This window comes from Hippoglossus stenolepis, chromosome 19 (assembly GCF_022539355.2).
Source record: "Hippoglossus stenolepis isolate QCI-W04-F060 chromosome 19, HSTE1.2, whole genome shotgun sequence".
NCBI classification, from domain to species: domain Eukaryota; kingdom Metazoa; phylum Chordata; class Actinopteri; order Pleuronectiformes; family Pleuronectidae; genus Hippoglossus; species Hippoglossus stenolepis.
Genome location: NC_061501.1, coordinates 7,621,458 through 7,638,178, shown reverse-complemented (window position 1 = coordinate 7,638,178; position 16,721 = coordinate 7,621,458). Strand labels below are relative to the sequence as shown.

The following is a 16,721-nucleotide window of genomic DNA, read 5'->3' as shown; positions in this document are numbered from 1 at the left end:
GGACTTCCTCGTTCGAAGTCAGACCAGTGTAATCGCACCTGCACCATCGACGCGCTCCTTCTCAGGCTCCTTCGGGGACGCTCCGCTCGACAGATCGACAGGCAATGTCTGCGATTTGGTTTCCCGCGAAAGAGAAGCAGGTCCCCGCGCCACAGAGCGAGTGAAGGAGCATCAGAGCTGCAGCTAACATGTGAGTCCGCTTTAAACAGGTTTTAACCGAATCTAACACGTGCAGTTTAAAATATCAGAGGCTACTTCATGCTAATAGCAAACAAACCATTGCATGTGTGCTATTAATGTTTTAGCCCCTCTGCTAACCGCAGTTTAGCAACATTCCCTCACTCTGCAGCGAAGTTAGCGACCTAGCTCTGTATCGCATCAGTTCTCCAGGCCATAGAAAGTGTTCAGCGTGAAATGAATGTGACATAATGACATTGTAAATATCACTTCAGACTTCAGACCACCATGGGAATACACGGGCTCACCAAGCTGATCGCGGACCAGTCCCCCGGAGCCATCAAGGAACAAGACATCAAGAACTACTTCGGTACGAGTTTTAATTCACGTCGACGATGCTTTTAGTTTGTATCTCTCGTGGGTGAACTGGATCAGTCGTGTATCAGGTGACACTGGGATTCAGCAAAGATGGAAGATGGATCCAAATAAAGCTTACTCGCTTGCAAAAAAAAATGGCAGCCATGGCAGCTTGTAGTCAGTTAATCGAGCCAAGGATTAAACTGTAGTCAAACTGCCACCTGTCAAAGTGATGCAGTAACAGTGTTAAACTGAGTTAAATCAAGGTTACAAACACAATATCTATTTATCCTAATGCAGCTCTGGTCTTAACTGTAGATACCACTTCAGTAGATGTGATTCAGTAATACCAAGCTGAAAGTATTAGTGTTGTTGTAAACACATGACATCACTTAAAACTATGGAAATCAATTGTACATTTTATCTTTTAAAATGTACCAATATCTTCATCCATATACATTAAATTGCTTGTGAAATTGCTCATACGTATAATATAAATTCAATTTCTATCTTCTTATAATATAGACCTCAATCAGGAATTGAATGAAATTATATATATTCTGACAACGCCTGTTTTTTGTTTTTTTTTACATATTGAATAAATTGCTAATTGTTTTTCTTAACTATACAGGCAGAAAAATTGCCATAGATGCCTCCATGTGCATCTACCAGTTCCTGATCGCTGTGCGACAGGACGGAAACGTTCTGCAGAATGAAGATGGAGAGACGACAAGGTGCAGCCCCCAACATACAGGCACTTTCAAAATTCACACAGAGGAGTCCTAATAGAAAACCTGGGAGAACTGCAGTAGTTCTTGGTTTGATCCCAGATGAGGCAGTTTGAGTCTGGGCACAATGCTGATATGTTTGCCTCCTGCTTTCTCTCCTCAGCCACCTGATGGGAATGTTCTACCGGACGATCCGCATGCTGGAACACGGGATCAAACCTGTGTACGTGTTTGATGGCAAGCCTCCACAGCTCAAGTCAGCAGAGGTTCGTGTGGCTCTGGCTTCCTCTGGTGCTTTTCCCTCGTTAAAGTGTCAACCTGAGTGAACTCTGTAATATAATATCCAACACCTAAGAGTCAAACCATGTGGTTTTATCAGTGTTTTGTGAGATCAAAGTTAAGCTTCTTTATCATGTTTAACGATCATCTTAGTTTCTGAAATTCGGTTATTTGTCTGATGAATCACATTTTTAAACTGTTTTTATACTTTTATTGTCTATTTAGAGAAACAAATCAGGCAACATCTTACAGACAGTTTCATTTGCTCCCAACCTCTTATTTATAATGATTAATGATGTTATATTTTTGTAACTTTTCTCTGTGTGTGTCCTTCTCCTCACTCCCAGCTGGAGAAGAGAGGCGAGAGGAGGGCAGAAGCTGAGAAGATGCTCGCTCAAGCTCAGGAAATGGGTATAATTCATTATTTTCACACTTAAATAATAGTCATGAGTGGTTCTAGTCTGTGTTTACTATATTAGCAAATTGGCATTTGTATAAAGGGTGGGATTGATCTTATTGTACAAGCTTTATCTACACAAGAGTAGAGCTGCGTGATTTTGGTTTTATAATAAATTGTCTTTTTTTCTCAACCCAGGGGAACAAGAGAATATTGACAAATTCTCCAAACGTCTGGTAAAAGTCACCAAACACCATAATGACGAGTGCAAGAAGCTGCTGACCCTGATGGGCGTCCCCTACATCGAGGTCAGATCAAGATTCAACTTACTCCAACTTTCACTGGCTTTAAGAACATGTCCACATTTGTAGTTTTACAAGCTGGTATAAATTTACATTTTTAGCATTCCAGAAAACTACCAAGACCAATGCACCATTACCTGTTATAGATAATGTTTATGAATTTCAATATGCTGCTTATGTTGCTTCGTCATCAGAATAGGAACATCCTCACCCTCAGTACATCTGTAGAAACACTGAAGTCTGAGTCAATAATAATGAGAAATGTGATTGTATTTTAGGCTCCGTGCGAGGCAGAGGCCAGCTGTGCCGCTCTGGTTAAAGCAGGGAAGGTGTTTGCCACGGCAACAGAAGACATGGACGGTCTGACCTTTGGCACCAATGTCCTGCTCAGACACCTCACCTCCAGTGAAGCAAAGTAATGTAACACACTGTATTATTGATATTTCACTGTCAGCTGAAGAACTAAGATGTTTGGAGATTACTGGATGTTTTCACCTTGGTTTGGTTGTGGCAACATTTCGTGTAACTTATGACTCAATTTCATTTCTATACTTGATGAAATTTGACATCAGTCTGATTGGATTGGATTATTTGTAATTGTTTTAGTGGCAAAATAACCTTTCTCAATTCTAAGGTGTAGTGGATACAGACATCCCATTAAAACATAAAAAAGGTGAAGATGTTATTATTCTTGGTGTTTGTAAGCCAAGAGAAACTCTGCAGTCATAAAACCATAATATTGAGTCGTATAGAAAAACCTTGATGATGGCAGAGTTGTTTTATTTTATCATCAGCCAATAGGCACCTAACATTTATCATCACCAGCCTTTCTTCTAATGAAACCATTTGAGTTTAGATAGTTGTATTTATTTGGATGAGTGGACATTTTGCTCAGGGCGACAACACAAACAACATTTGTCATTAAATCTACCAGTAAACTGTGCACTTAACAAAATATTACTTTTTTATGTGTTTCAGGAAACTTCCAATCCAAGAGTTCCACTTCAATCGAATCCTGCAGGACATCGGCCTGACCAATGAACAGGTTCAGTTTTTTCTGACTTAAAGTAAATCATTATTCTTTGTAATTCAGAGCAATTTTTCATCTGGGATAAAATGGGGGGGAAAATGCATCCTCTCTTTTCATAAACATTTTGCAATTTTCATATAAATGTCACAAAACCAGTAATGTCCTTTTCATTACAACAGTATGTGCTGTGAAAGTGAAAGTGCCATCTACACCAGGAGTGATATTAAGCAACTCCTTGCATTGACACCTTCTTCTTTCTGTTGTCCGTCCTAGTTCATAGACCTGTGTATTCTGCTGGGCTGTGACTACTGTGGCACCATCAGGGGGATCGGCCCCAAGAGGGCCATCGACCTGATCAGACAGCACGGCTCCATCGAGGAGATCCTGGAAAACATTGACACCAGCGTGAGTGGATGTTTGCCACGATCCTGTCGCTCAGCTCCAGGACAGAGGAGCTTTGGTTCTGATTCTGTGTTTTGTGTCTCGTTTGCCTTCATGCAGAAGCACCCAGTTCCAGAGAACTGGCTGTACAAAGAGGCCAGGGGCTTGTTTCTGGCTCCCGAGGTGGTGGATTGTTCCACAGTGGATTTGAAGTGGGTCGAGCCTGATCAGGAAGATCTGGTCCAGTATATGTGTAATGAGAAACAGTTCAGGTGAGTCATCACATGTTGTGCATCATTTGACCAGTAGACTGCACTGTTGACCATGTAAATACAGAGCTTGATGCTTACTTTTTCTGCCACACTCAGTCTTTTGAAGTAATGTATGACTGATTTCAAAAGTTATGTCTTTGCCCCTTTGCGACGGGTAGTGGATAACATGATGAATTTAAAGGGACTATTTGGCCTCGGCCGTCATATGCGCTCTTCTGAGTGATATTCTAGTTGTGTTTTCAACCTGTTAGTTGAAAACAAACTTATTGGCTGTTTGGGCTTTATTTTTAAAAGCAAACAAATCGATTTTACAGTTGACACGGCAGTAGTAAATAATAGTCAAAATGTTAACACTGTTGAGTAGAGGCAGATATTATTGTCCTGACATCACTGAGGTTCACAACCTTTTGTAAATGTAATATGAGGTTTAGTGTTAATATTCTTTTGGAGCTAATTTGTAGTCACTAGTCTTAGTTGTAGGTTGTCTTGTTGCTTGTTAGTGGTCTACATTGCCTCATATTGTCTTCATCCTGCCTTTAAAACACTGAAGGAAGCTTCCATTGACAATAACATTGTATCAAGGATGAAATACAGGTTTTTTTTTATTGAGCCATTTATTTGTGTATCTGTTTGTAGTGAGGACAGGATTCGTAACGGCTATAAGAAGATCCTGAAGAGTCGACAGGGCAGCACACAAGGACGACTGGACTCTTTCTTCTCGGTCACTGGATCTCTGTCCTCCAAGCGAAAGGTACCTTAATGAAAATACACTTGTGTCCATGTGTTTCCAAACTAAATGATCTGACCCAACCAGTCACTGATTGAACCCCCTTACAGCAGTTTGTTAATTTGTTATCCCTTGTCTGTCTTTTTCCTGTTTTACCGTGAAGACAAAGTTACATATTATTAAATAGGCTGCTTTATTTTGACGCCTGTGTATATTATCAACTTTTTTTCTTTTGAGTTGCTGTTGCACATTTTCAGTTATTTTCTGAATGTTGAACTCGTTTGATATTTTTGTATTTGCTTTGTCTCACTTAGGAACCTGAGGTCAAAGGATCGGCGAAGAAAAAGCAGAAGACTGGATCCACACCAGGCAAATTTAAGAGGGGAAAATAGACTGAATGCAATTATAAATAATTCATGTTCTAATTAAAGAGATGTAAAAAAAAAAAAAGCTCCTGTTGAGAAGAGAAGAAGCAACAGAGTAGGAGGTTGTGTGTAATGACAAGTTCAGCTGAACATCTGTTATACACGAGTTAACATGTTGATGTAAAAACAATTGTTTTAAGTGACTGTTTAAGGTTTTTGTCTAAGTTTGTTTTCTGTTGAATAAAAGTAAAGATTTTTTTTTGTACAGCAGCGTGTCATTTGATTTAATTTACTAGTTTAAAGTGTATGTAAAGATGGGCGACTCCTAAAGTGCAGCCAAAGTGTCTCCATCGCTCCCTGGTGGCTGGCTGCAGGGTAGGTTATAAATCCAGCTTCCTCCATGTTAGTTGATGGGACATGGACCAAACAAGTCAAAAGTGAACGTGAAATAATGTTTTCGAGTCAGTTCAGGTAGTTATATCACATGTTTGTTCAAATATTCATTTTCCCATTAAGTTTGGTTTAATTGGTTATTTGATGCTTTTAAACAAGAGGAAACATCACGATTGACAGCTGAGAATGACTCACGATTGGTTGAGTGTGTATTGGCAGTTCCTCCCTGCAGATTCTTAGGAAAAACTACCACTGGTCCAGCAAATCAGAGAGGCACCAGATGAGGGTTGTGTGTGTCCGTGGCCTCTGTCCCTCCTCTTAATGAAACTTGACCTGTGTTTGCTGGGGAAATGCAAAGCACTGGCTGCTGAGGGAAGCTGCAGGTACAAACCAATGGGAATCCTCTCTCTGTTGCGTTGAGGTGCATTTCTCTTAATGAGTCCTAATGGTCTTTGTGGGATTTGGTGGTGCATGATGGTGAGTACGATGTGTGTTTGGCTCGGGGCACTTCTGTCGTGGCGTTTCCAGCTTTTAGATGGAGTGGAATGAGGTGACGAGTAAAGCCATGACAATGATCAGCTTCCTGGAAAAAAAAAAACGAGTAGAAATGAAATACCTAGACTATGTAAGCGAAGTTATAAGGGAATAAGAAAAATGCAGATGTACAGTAGGTATCATGCATGCACATAGTGGCTGCTGCTTCACAGTCGAATACTGTTACATAACTCTGTTAAATTAATTTAACAGATGCTCTTTAACAAAACACATTTCATATTATTTGATAGTGTGTTGTGTAAATTTACAGAAAAAAAGCTAAATCTTGTTTCTCTATTAAAGTATTTTTTGCATGTGGTCGAGTATTATAAATCCTGCCCTGAGCCCATCTGGTTCTAACAGCATGCAAATGGTGGCAGAGGAAACCATGGGAATGGCAAATTGCTCTTTTCCCTCTGTCCACTCCTCCTCCTTCAGCAGGGAGGGAGCCTATGTGGCCTCCCTGCTGCCAACACGAAATCTGGATTAAAAATCATATTTACGTGATTTTTTCTCACTCACCCCCTTTCTCACATATGTTGTTCCTGAATCCCTCCCTCATCACACACCTGTTGATTTCATTTTAAGAAGAGATCTATGGGGCCATTATTTTAGCAACACTATTGACAAATGTGAGTCTCAATCCTTCTGTGTGTTATGAGATTTGTGAATGTGAGATTGCTTCAAGAGTTGAAAATACAGACAAGTCACAAGTTTCTGCTCAGGCGGCCTCTCAAACTGTTTTTCAGATTCAGGAGCTTCAGCCATTTCCTTCATAATTCTTTTTTTTAATGTCCGCCAAGTTTTCCTCAAGACTTGGTGGAAAGATGGAACATAGGCCGAGAAAGAACTCATTACATTTTTTTTCACTTTCTTTAACATTGTGAGAAAGGTGAAAATCAAAAAAAACACCTTGGAATAATGTAATGAGTCTTGATGAATCCAGCATATTTAGGCAGGATATTTATCACTATGTGCGATTTGCTTGATTAAACATAAGGGACTGTTTGGCCTTGCTCGAGGTAAACACTCTGAATGCCATTAGTTGATTTAGCATTTCAATTGTTTGGGATTGAAAGAGTTTGACTAGTGTTGCTGGTGTGTGTGTGTGTGTGTGAGACAGAGGAAGAAGAACATCTGTCATAAAGACATTAAGTATACTGTGGTTACAAAAACCAAATGCCTGTTGAAGATCTGATAACTTATGCAAAATGAGTGATTAGACGGCACTTCAGTCACTGTCCTGTAATATGTTGTTGACATGAGCTTCACAGAAAGTCTTAAAAAGAACATTTGACTAATTTCTTTTAATATCACGTGTCGTATGACTATTTCTTTTTAGTGAACACATGTTTTGCGGTCAATTTGAACATCATGAAAAGGTCACCTACTAATGCAGGGTGTCTCTCACTGAGTGTTGTTGGTTTTATGCTGTGGTAACAGCTTCTGGACAGATGGACATACCGACAGGTCATATTTACCTGGCAAATAAGCCTCATCTCCCCTCGGTGCACGAACAGCACGGTTTGCATAGATTGTGAAAGGATGTGACGTAAGTTATTAGAATGCTTCACCACGGCACAGAAAAATATCAATCAGCAGAGAGCAGCTGTAGTTTAAAAGACAGAGTTATGAACGGGAGCAAAACGTGAGTATACAACTTATCCATTATGTATAACTGCATTATTTTCTGTTATGTGTTGTAGGTCTGCTTTAATTCAAATCGTTCACCAAAATTACTATGTTTATACAGTTGGTTGCTTTGTTTATGTGCTTGGAGAGCAATACAAAGACAAGTTGATTTTGAAAACTGCAGCAGGATGGGTTAGTTTACATACCATTGGCTATAGGTTACAAGTCAGGCAATAGATTATCAAGCAACATCCCACATTTCACCAAGTCTTTGTATCCTAATGCATCATTAAAGGTATTTGTTAATATTTAATCTATAGATTTACAGTAACCCAAAAGGTTCTTGATCTAACAGTGTGAACTTTAAAATTCCTCCTCTTTGAACTATCTATGAGTGGCTTAACTGAGTGTCATTAATGAGTACTTGAATAGACAAAAAAAAACTCTTGTGTACTATTTTGTTTAGCTTATGTCCCATCTGCTAACATGGAGGAGTGAAGTTTATGACCAGTGTTGCAGCCAGCCACCAGCTTTCATGTGATCCATCGTTGTTACATAAGTGTTGAGCTTCATTTAGTTTCATTTTTTACAAGGGTTCAATATTTTCGTAAAGCAGCTGGTCACAGTAGTGTTAGCAAACGTTACTCAAACAGGAATTACAGCATTGTTCAGGGCAGGAAAACAGTGAAGCTCTATGGCACTAATGCTTAAGATTTATCAGGCTTTGGATATGTAGAGGACTGATGTACTCTCTTTTATGAAATGCTGTATTGCCATTCTCCTGTTGGCAGAGTGATGGATGTGCTCAACCTGTGGAAGGATGACCCAGAGGAGCTTCTCTTCGAACTGGGCTTCGGCCGCGACGAACCTGACCTGTCCGGACGCATTCCGGCTCGATTCATCAATTTTCAGTCTCAGGCGAGAGGGATAAGTCTCCAGGTGTTTTTGGGGGCCCAGAAGAATCGACTGGACTTGGAGAACCCAGATGTGAGCAGTAAGTCAAAGTTTAAGTACTACGTGGGTGGAAAAGAACTTCCAGCAAGTAATACATGGATGATCAGGTTTAATCGTAGCAAGACAATTCTTTCTTCTTTTTCAGATCGTTTTAGAGAACTCGAGGTTCTCCAGCATGTTACGACAAAATTCTGTTCCTTGGTGGTGTCATCATCCTCCTCCTCTCTGAGAGCACCGGTGGAAAGACGCCTGTCTCCTGAGGCCCGGGAGAGGAGGAGGCGCATCGGCCTTCGGTTCAGACAAGCATCAAAAAAGTCCCTCTGCCAAACCCACAACAATAAAACCCAGGAAATATCCACACCTTCTTCCACCTGTGCTCAATACACTGCGCCTGAGTCACTGCAACCTCCACCCAGCCTTGGAGAAGAGAAAGCCACCTTAGAAAGAGTCAAACCTGGACTTCTGGCAGACGGACAAGGAGCTGGACTAAACCCTCAACTCCAGCCTCACATGGTTTCTTTCAACGGCCAAGAGAGAGCACTCAGTCCTGGGCACCTGACGGAAGGTCCCCCCCTGACAGCCAACACCTTTTTAGAGAGAAAGAAGAGCCGAGAGCAGGCTAATGAATTGTTTGAAATGGAAGAGGTAAGTCAAAGGCAACAATTATAGCAAAAGGTTTATTTGTTTAGGACAATAGGCCCAAAGACTACAACTGCCAAATTATTAAATTCAATAACATTTTTCTGACTGTTTGTGTTGTTTGCTTGATTGCAGGCTCTGCCAGATCCATCAGGAAGGAACCCTGGCAGCCAGAGAAGTGAGATGCCGGACTCTCCCTCTTCTCGTTCCCAACATAACTCCTCAGCTCATCCCCTTTCTCCATCTCTGATCTCGTCTGGTGGTGAAAAATATCACCTTTCCTCACCCTGTCCTTTCCCAGAGCCATCAAAATATGACACGCCATGCTCGGAAATAGAGATACCATCACTTCAGGTTTTGTCTTCACTTGCTTCATCGTCCAGATTGGAGTACCTTGAGTTACACCACAGAACTCGCTCCCAGTCACCAACTCTGACTTCTGCTGCCTTATGTATCTCTGTCTCCCCTACTGCCTCCTTCACACAAGCTGACTCTGAAGACAAGGATGCCCCATACCCCTACCTCTCTACTCTTCCTCAGGACTTACAAGACATAGCATGCCCTACCATGACAAGTGTCCCTCCATCTCCTTCTCCAAATTTGGATTGTCCACCTTCTACCCTGATTGCTGTGTCTTCTACACGGTCTGACTTCTCCTTTGGGAGTCCAGGAAGCACAAAGTCAGAATGGACTGAGGTTCTGCATGAAAACTCTCTTGCTGTGTCCGGTAGCTTATCATCTCTGCTTCCCGTTGCCCTTCACGATTTTCATTGTCCATCCTATTTTGACTCTTCCCAACTAACTGAATCCTTCTCACAGAGTCCAGAAAACGAGTCAAAAGATTCTGTTTTCTCACACTCGGGTGGAATAGGTCTCTCTGAAGAACCTACCAATACACAAAAGGAACAGGATGAAACATCCCTTTCTCTCTCCTTTCAATTGGAAAAGGACACGGATAATTCCTCACATCCATCCCTTTCTTTTCTGGACTCTTATCCCACACTGTCCCACATTTCTCGTGAGACCTTCTTTCCAGTTTGTCTTTCTGCTCTATCCTCACAATCACATCCACATACAGATCTGATAGATTCAGCTCCTGTAAGAAAATCAGTCCTAAGAGAGCAGTCCATCCCCCAACAGGGCCAATCAAGTTCTCATGATGATAACACAGACTTTATTCCATCCTCTACTGTCCAAGATGTTATTTATGTAAAGATGGATCAGCTCTCTTTGGACACAGAGGGCAGCCCACAGAGAAGGAGAAAGGGGGAGGGGGAGGGGGAGACGCATACTGACACTGTGCAGACTCAAGATACTGCAGATAAAGAGAGTTCTGCAGATCTGACAGAGGGTTTTGAATTTGCCTCTGAGGAACTATGTAACCAAACAGTAATGGATCCACAGGTCCTCTCCCATAGTCTATGTGATGAGTTTTCAGCTGAAACCAAACCGGAAGAGTTAAGTGAAGAAATCAATGGAACAGAAAGTGAATCACCAAGAAGTTATTTTGTTTTAAACAAACTTCCAGAATTACAAAGAAGAACTGAAGTGGAACCAAAGGATCTAATCGAAACTGAGGACTTAGATCTGGTATTTGAAACCTCTGTAGACAGCTTGGATGGTGAAACCGTGGATGTGGACAATTTTTTTCAGCAGCTTGAAACTGAAGGTCAGGTCTATTGGGCGGAACCCATTCAGGTTTTGAATCCAACCCATGAGCTCAGCGGGTCAAGCAGCTCTGAAGTGGAATCTCCTGAGAATTCCTCTTGGCATATCGGCTCAGCTGCTCTGGATTCGACTTCGTCCACAGTCAAAGCTTTATCTTTACCTTTTTTATCCTCAGCAACAACGAGCACTGACCAGAACCCAGAAATAACAACGACTGCATCCTCAGATACACCCCCCTCCTTGGCTGTAGCTCCATTCATATCCTTGCCTGCAAACTCAGACCTCAGGCTATCAAGCCGCTCAGTGTCTGTTCAGCTGTCTTCATCTCTGTCTTCTCATATCGTCCAGAGGAAGGATGTTCCTTATGTTGATGACTCTAAACACACCTCTCCTCTCCCTAGTGTTTTCCCTTTGGACACCTCCAACCCCTTTCGAGCTGTCCAGGTATGGACAGACGTGCAAATTCAACGAAACATCCAGAAGTTATCACGTCAGGCTACTCATACTGTCCCACGTGAGGCGACCACCTCAGAAATGACACAAAGATCTACACTGACCTTCTCTTCATCTCAATCTTTCCCTCTGATGTCTACTGACTCTCAGTCGTTTGACATTTCCCCTGGGATGACTAAAGATTATCGGACTGTGTCAGCCTCTGTGGATACAGCACTGTGGTCTGATAAGGAGGAGGAGGTGGACAGGAGTGGAAATAAACATAAGGAGAACCTTTGGGAGGGCAATCAGTCCGTCAGCATGGCATGCTGGTCCTCCTGTGACGATCACTGTACCTGCTGTACTCAGAATACTTACCACAATCAGCACAGTCCTGTGAGTCATGACACATCCTGTTGAGATTTGAGTATTGAAGTGTTCTGTCGCAAATCTGTCAGGTTTCAATATCTGCGGGAAGTGGTTTAGAATTGCAGTTACATTGAAATTTTGCAGCTCTGTAAGATGTGATGTTGTGGTCATAAGATTATGATATTATCATCTCTGTCTTGTTTTGAATATAGCAAGACCCAAATTGCAGAAAATAACAGTGAGTGAAAAAAAAACTACTTGTCTGTTATAGAGGCAGACGGGCAGGCAAGCAGATGATGAAAACTAGCCATAGGTACGCACCCAGCCTATGCAGGCGCATAGGCTAATACATTAATTTTAAAATCAAGATAATCAAAAAAGTCCACACAAGCATTTAAAGTTCCTGACATGCTCATATCATATATACGAGCTACAATCAAATTTCCTACTTGTACTATTAACAAAAGAAAATGTGTAAATGAGAAAAACATTCAACTGTCACCAACTTCCCTTAATGTTGACACTATTAGAAAATATAGATGTATTAGTCAGTATGTCGGGTGTGAGAGAACTGGACAAAGACCAGAGCGTGGTTGGGGAAAATTTCAATCATGGTTCTGGGAGGAATGTGTCGCAACACAGAGCGTTGTATGATGCACAGCGTTTCTGTGTGCGTCTGTTGCTTCAGATTGAATATTGAGGCACCAAGTAAAACACAAATGAACGACCAAGCCCATAATCATCCTTATTAGTCAGTGAAAGAGTTTCTTTTGACCAGCGCTGTTGAGTTCTGCATTGACCAATGACAGAAACAGGAGCGAGCCACGACGTGTCCATCGGCCATTGAGTCACGAACAGTATATTTGAAGTCACATTACCATAGTTCTTGAGATGGAGCCCTTTTCAGAGCCGGCACCTAATTAACACATGAATGTCTCATTTGCCTGTGGAGCTTGTGAAGCTGTCTCCTCGTCTTCTACTCTCAGTTTTTGTGTTTTCTCTGAATTCACTGTTACTCAGCGACATCTGTAAATGACACTCACTTTAAATTTACAGGACATTCAAATACATACAACAACAAAGGTCTTTTTTTATTTCAACATATCATTATGTTTTAATCGTTTCCTAAAAAGCCTACGTCTGTGACTTATCCATTTAACTGCAACAACCATGATCTTCCTTTATCCGCCACCAAGTGCTTTTATGGAAAAGTGACCATATAAAGAATATGTTGGAAAAGCCATCTGAAAAGCAATTACAGTGAATGGAGTAAACGTGATCTGGTCAATTGCTTTTGCATTTGATGTAACAACAAACTAGAGATTGAATGCTAAAAGTGATTTTCAGCACACTGTTGTTCTGTCTAGAATATGATTGTGGATTTAATATCCACATTGTGAAAGTGTAATTAAGCCTGAAAATGTTTTCTCATTCGATAACTCGTGTGCATGTTCTCCACAGTTCTCTCTGGGTGATTTGGAGGAGTTGATGCTGTGTCTGCAGCACTTTCGCTCTGTGCACAGCAACATGGAGGAGCAGCTGTCTGAGGACCAGGCTTCAGTTTACAGCTCTCTCTCTGACCAGGACAGGTACACACTATAGTTCATCTGTAGTTTATACTCTGTAGGACACTGACATGTGCAGGCTGTGGTCTATGGTGTTTTATTTGGCTTTATTTCACACTTGTTGGGCCACAGATGTTCTGTTTGGGACAGATGTGCACATGGAGTCAAAGAAATTAGAGCAAGAGGATTCCCCTCCCCTCAGAGACAAAATACCCTCATTTTCAAGTTCATCTTCCATCTCTATCATTTTCATTTTCATTTAACAGTGAACACCAGCAGTGAGCAGAATATTTGAGAGTTTTAATTTCAGACACTGTCAGGTGATCCTAATGTATTTTATTAGAGTAAAACCAATCATTTTATATACTGTACAGCATTTTAGGAGATTTAAGAAGTAATGTCTTGTAACAGTTTAGCTTTCACTTGCTGCAAAAACCTGGTCTGTGTGTGTGTGTGTGTGTGTGTGTGTGTGTGTGTGTGTGTGTGTGTGTGTGTGTGTGTGTGTGTGTGTGGGGGACAGGGAGAAGATTCAGGACCTCGAGGTGCTGAGAGGAGCAGTGAAGCAGGAAGCTGCAGAGCTGGAGACGCATTTGAATCAACTCACCCATCACTGTGGCGACAGCTTGAAAACGGTAACACACTGGATTTGAAAAAAACTAAAATAATGCAAATCTCAAAAGAGGCGTCATACCCTTAGAAAATGCCGCCAAAGATGTCAAATTGGAAAGAGACGAGAAGATTTGACAGCTTTTGGGGACAAGCACTGTTCTTTATATGTGAAAGGCAAACTCTAGAAAATGCCCAGACCCTATTTTCCTGGAGTTCATGTCTGAAAACAACTTAAATTTCATTATTTTTGTCCCGTATGAGTAAAGAAGTCTACAAATGATTTTTTGTACCACTTTTGTGTTACATGAACATTTCTTAATTCTTCTTTGTTTTTAAGCAGAAGATGCAAAGACTTCTGGAGGAGCAGTCTCTCCTGTGCTCTCAACTCTTTCTACCTGGAGCAGTGCGCACATCATCAGGCCTCACCCCCAACAGGACGGTATCCACTCAGTGCTGCCTGCTGCCCTGGACCTCAGCTGATGTGCAGAGCGACCACATCTCCTCCTGCAGCACGTGGAACGAGAACTCGCCCAGGCAGTCTCCCTCTGGATCAGAGAGTAGCTGCAAGGGCCTGGGCTCTTTCTCTGAACCAATGTAGTTAAATGTTGAACTCACTAATGGAAGACTGATACAGATGTCTTCATGGATCAATGAGTTCATGGGAGAGACAACAGGAGAAAGCAACTGATACGCTGAGAAAATAGAACTAATTACCAATGTGTGCCAGAGCTCCTGTATGTTTAATAAAGTCTGTAACACAATGATAAGTCTGTCTAACAAGTATGAATTTGGAGGTTTCGAGGGCCAGAGGTCCAATATATGTGATCGACCAATCATGACTCAGTCTCATCTTTCAATCATGACGATTCCCCTCATTTCTAAAGCATTAAATTAAACGAATTGAAACAAACTTACTGGAAAAACACAAACTTAAAAATACCAGTTTGATAAAAAAAAAATACCAGAATGACAGAAACCAACTTTGACTTTTTAGTTTGGTCCATGTCCCAACTATTTACATGGAGGAGGCAGAATTCATGACCTATTCTGTTGCCAGCCACCAGGTGGTGATTGAGACACTTTGGCTTTTAAGGGACAGTCATATTGTCCATCTTTATATATAGTCTATGTAATAAATAAACACAATAACTTTTATTTTGAATAGAGCTTAATTATGCTATAATTTTTTTTTTATTTTGCTATGTGTCTGGGCAACTGTCTTTTTGGTAAAATAATCCTAGGATCTCAAACAAAACCCCAAAAAACTGAATTTGTAATGGCATAGACGAGGGTGTTTGTCAATAGTCAAAATACTCATGTAAGAGGTAAAATATGTGAATATAAATGAAATATATATTATTACACACTCTGCATCTGCTCAGTGAATGCACTGTTCTTCATGTGAATAATACCACGACAAATAACCCAATAAACAACGGTGAAACATATTTGTTCTCCTTGTGTCTCTGTTTAATTATCTAAAACACATCAATGATGTTGTGCTGCAGAGGAGGTTTTGGGAACAAAAGCTGCGGCGAAGAACAGCAAGCACTTCAAAGTGAAGCACGTTGTATCAATTACTAGGGAGCAGTGGCTCATCAAGACTTCAAAAGGCGTTGGTGTGTGCGGAGCGTCACAAGGGTTTTATTTGTAGAGAACAGCTCACGTAACTGACCTGCCCTACAGAGAACGTGACGAGAACCGATGTGTTGCTCCTGTTCTCCTCCACACGTTACAAAATGAATTGTACTCAATGACACTAGAGGCAGTGGTTACACAACACACTGCTTCATTCAGAATTTACGACACTATATTTTGTTTTGTTCACGACTTCCTTTCGAGTCAGAAATAGTCAACTTCACAGATATAAGAAATCACTTCTATGCCGATCATATTCAACTATTCGTCTATTTCAACCCAAAAAACATGTCGCACTGTTTATTTTACTTTTAAGATACTGCTAAGATTATAGTCAAATTTGCATAAAGATCACAAAAGGACATTAGACATCTCTTGATATTCAGCAGCTCCTCTTTAGGGAGGAGGAGGGGAGGGTCTCTGTGGCAGATGATAGATGCAGATGGGGGAGGATGCTCCTCCTCCGACCTTCATAACCCAGAGTCACACCGCTCCCATCTGTCTGGGTCACACTGCTGAGACTGAGGTAGGAAAACAACTTGCTTTGATTCTTGCTTCTTGATTCTGATTGGTGTTTGTCTTTATTTTACTTTGATATACTCATGTATTCTTTTTTCTATGTTTTCTTTTTCTTTGCTTCTGTCTTCAGTCACTTTTGTTTCTTTTTAGTTTTTACTCCTGGTTTTCTTCAGTGTCACTGCCATGTGAGAGTCAGTTGTCCTTTTAGTCCAATAGAAAATGAAATACAACTGACAATAATATACTTACTAGACAAAAATCTGAGCTTTCACCTTTGTGATAAGATCCACTAATGAATAATGGATTATGTGTGTGTGTGTGTTACAGGGACTTGTCTTCCTAATGGGGACAAAATGCAAGTCCCTATAACGTAAATGATTACATTCAAAGTGGAGACATATGGTTAAGGTTCAAGTCAAGTCTCTCCAGAATATGAATATAAGTCAATACAATGTCTTCTCTGTGTGTGTATGTGTTTAACCAGACACACAGAGGTGTCTTTTTCTTTGTCTCTTATCTACAGTATATTCCTCTGTCCAACCCGCACGCTTTTACTTCCCCTCCGTCTCACAGCTTGTGTGTGTGTGTGCGTGTGTGCGTGTGTGTGTGTGTGTGTGTGTGTGTGCGTGTGCGTGTGTATGTTATGTGATCTGTGCAGAAAGCCCAGAGGACCTGAGATGACGACTAGCTGTATGAGGTCAACCCTGGAACCTGAACATCGTCTGATGACACAGGACAGCAAACACTGTGAGTA

General features: G+C 41.1%; 2 protein-coding genes across 2 annotated transcripts in view; both read left to right on the top strand.

The window, feature by feature from the left end:
* The first annotated feature begins 35 nt into the window (after positions 1 to 35).
* On the top strand, positions 36 to 5,282 carry fen1 (flap structure-specific endonuclease 1). The gene is made up of 12 exons (XM_035142280.2): positions 36 to 190; positions 453 to 547; positions 1,166 to 1,268; positions 1,426 to 1,528; positions 1,889 to 1,952; positions 2,137 to 2,246; positions 2,519 to 2,655; positions 3,219 to 3,285; positions 3,544 to 3,675; positions 3,772 to 3,923; positions 4,560 to 4,674; positions 4,965 to 5,282. Exons 2-12 carry the CDS (start codon positions 466 to 468, stop codon positions 5,040 to 5,042), a joined length of 1,143 nt encoding a protein of 380 aa, XP_034998171.1. The 5' UTR covers positions 36 to 190; positions 453 to 465; the 3' UTR covers positions 5,043 to 5,282.
* Positions 5,283 to 15,924: 10,642 nt separating this feature from the next.
* Positions 15,925 to 16,721, top strand: part of ppp1r17 (protein phosphatase 1 regulatory subunit 17) — a 3,775-nt gene continuing 2,978 nt past the window's right edge. Inside the window, exons 1-2 of the mRNA XM_035142805.1 lie at positions 15,925 to 15,974; positions 16,626 to 16,714. Coding sequence (XP_034998696.1) covers positions 16,645 to 16,714 — 70 coding nt within the window. The 5' untranslated portion in view covers positions 15,925 to 15,974; positions 16,626 to 16,644. The remainder of the gene's footprint in view (positions 15,975 to 16,625; positions 16,715 to 16,721) is intronic.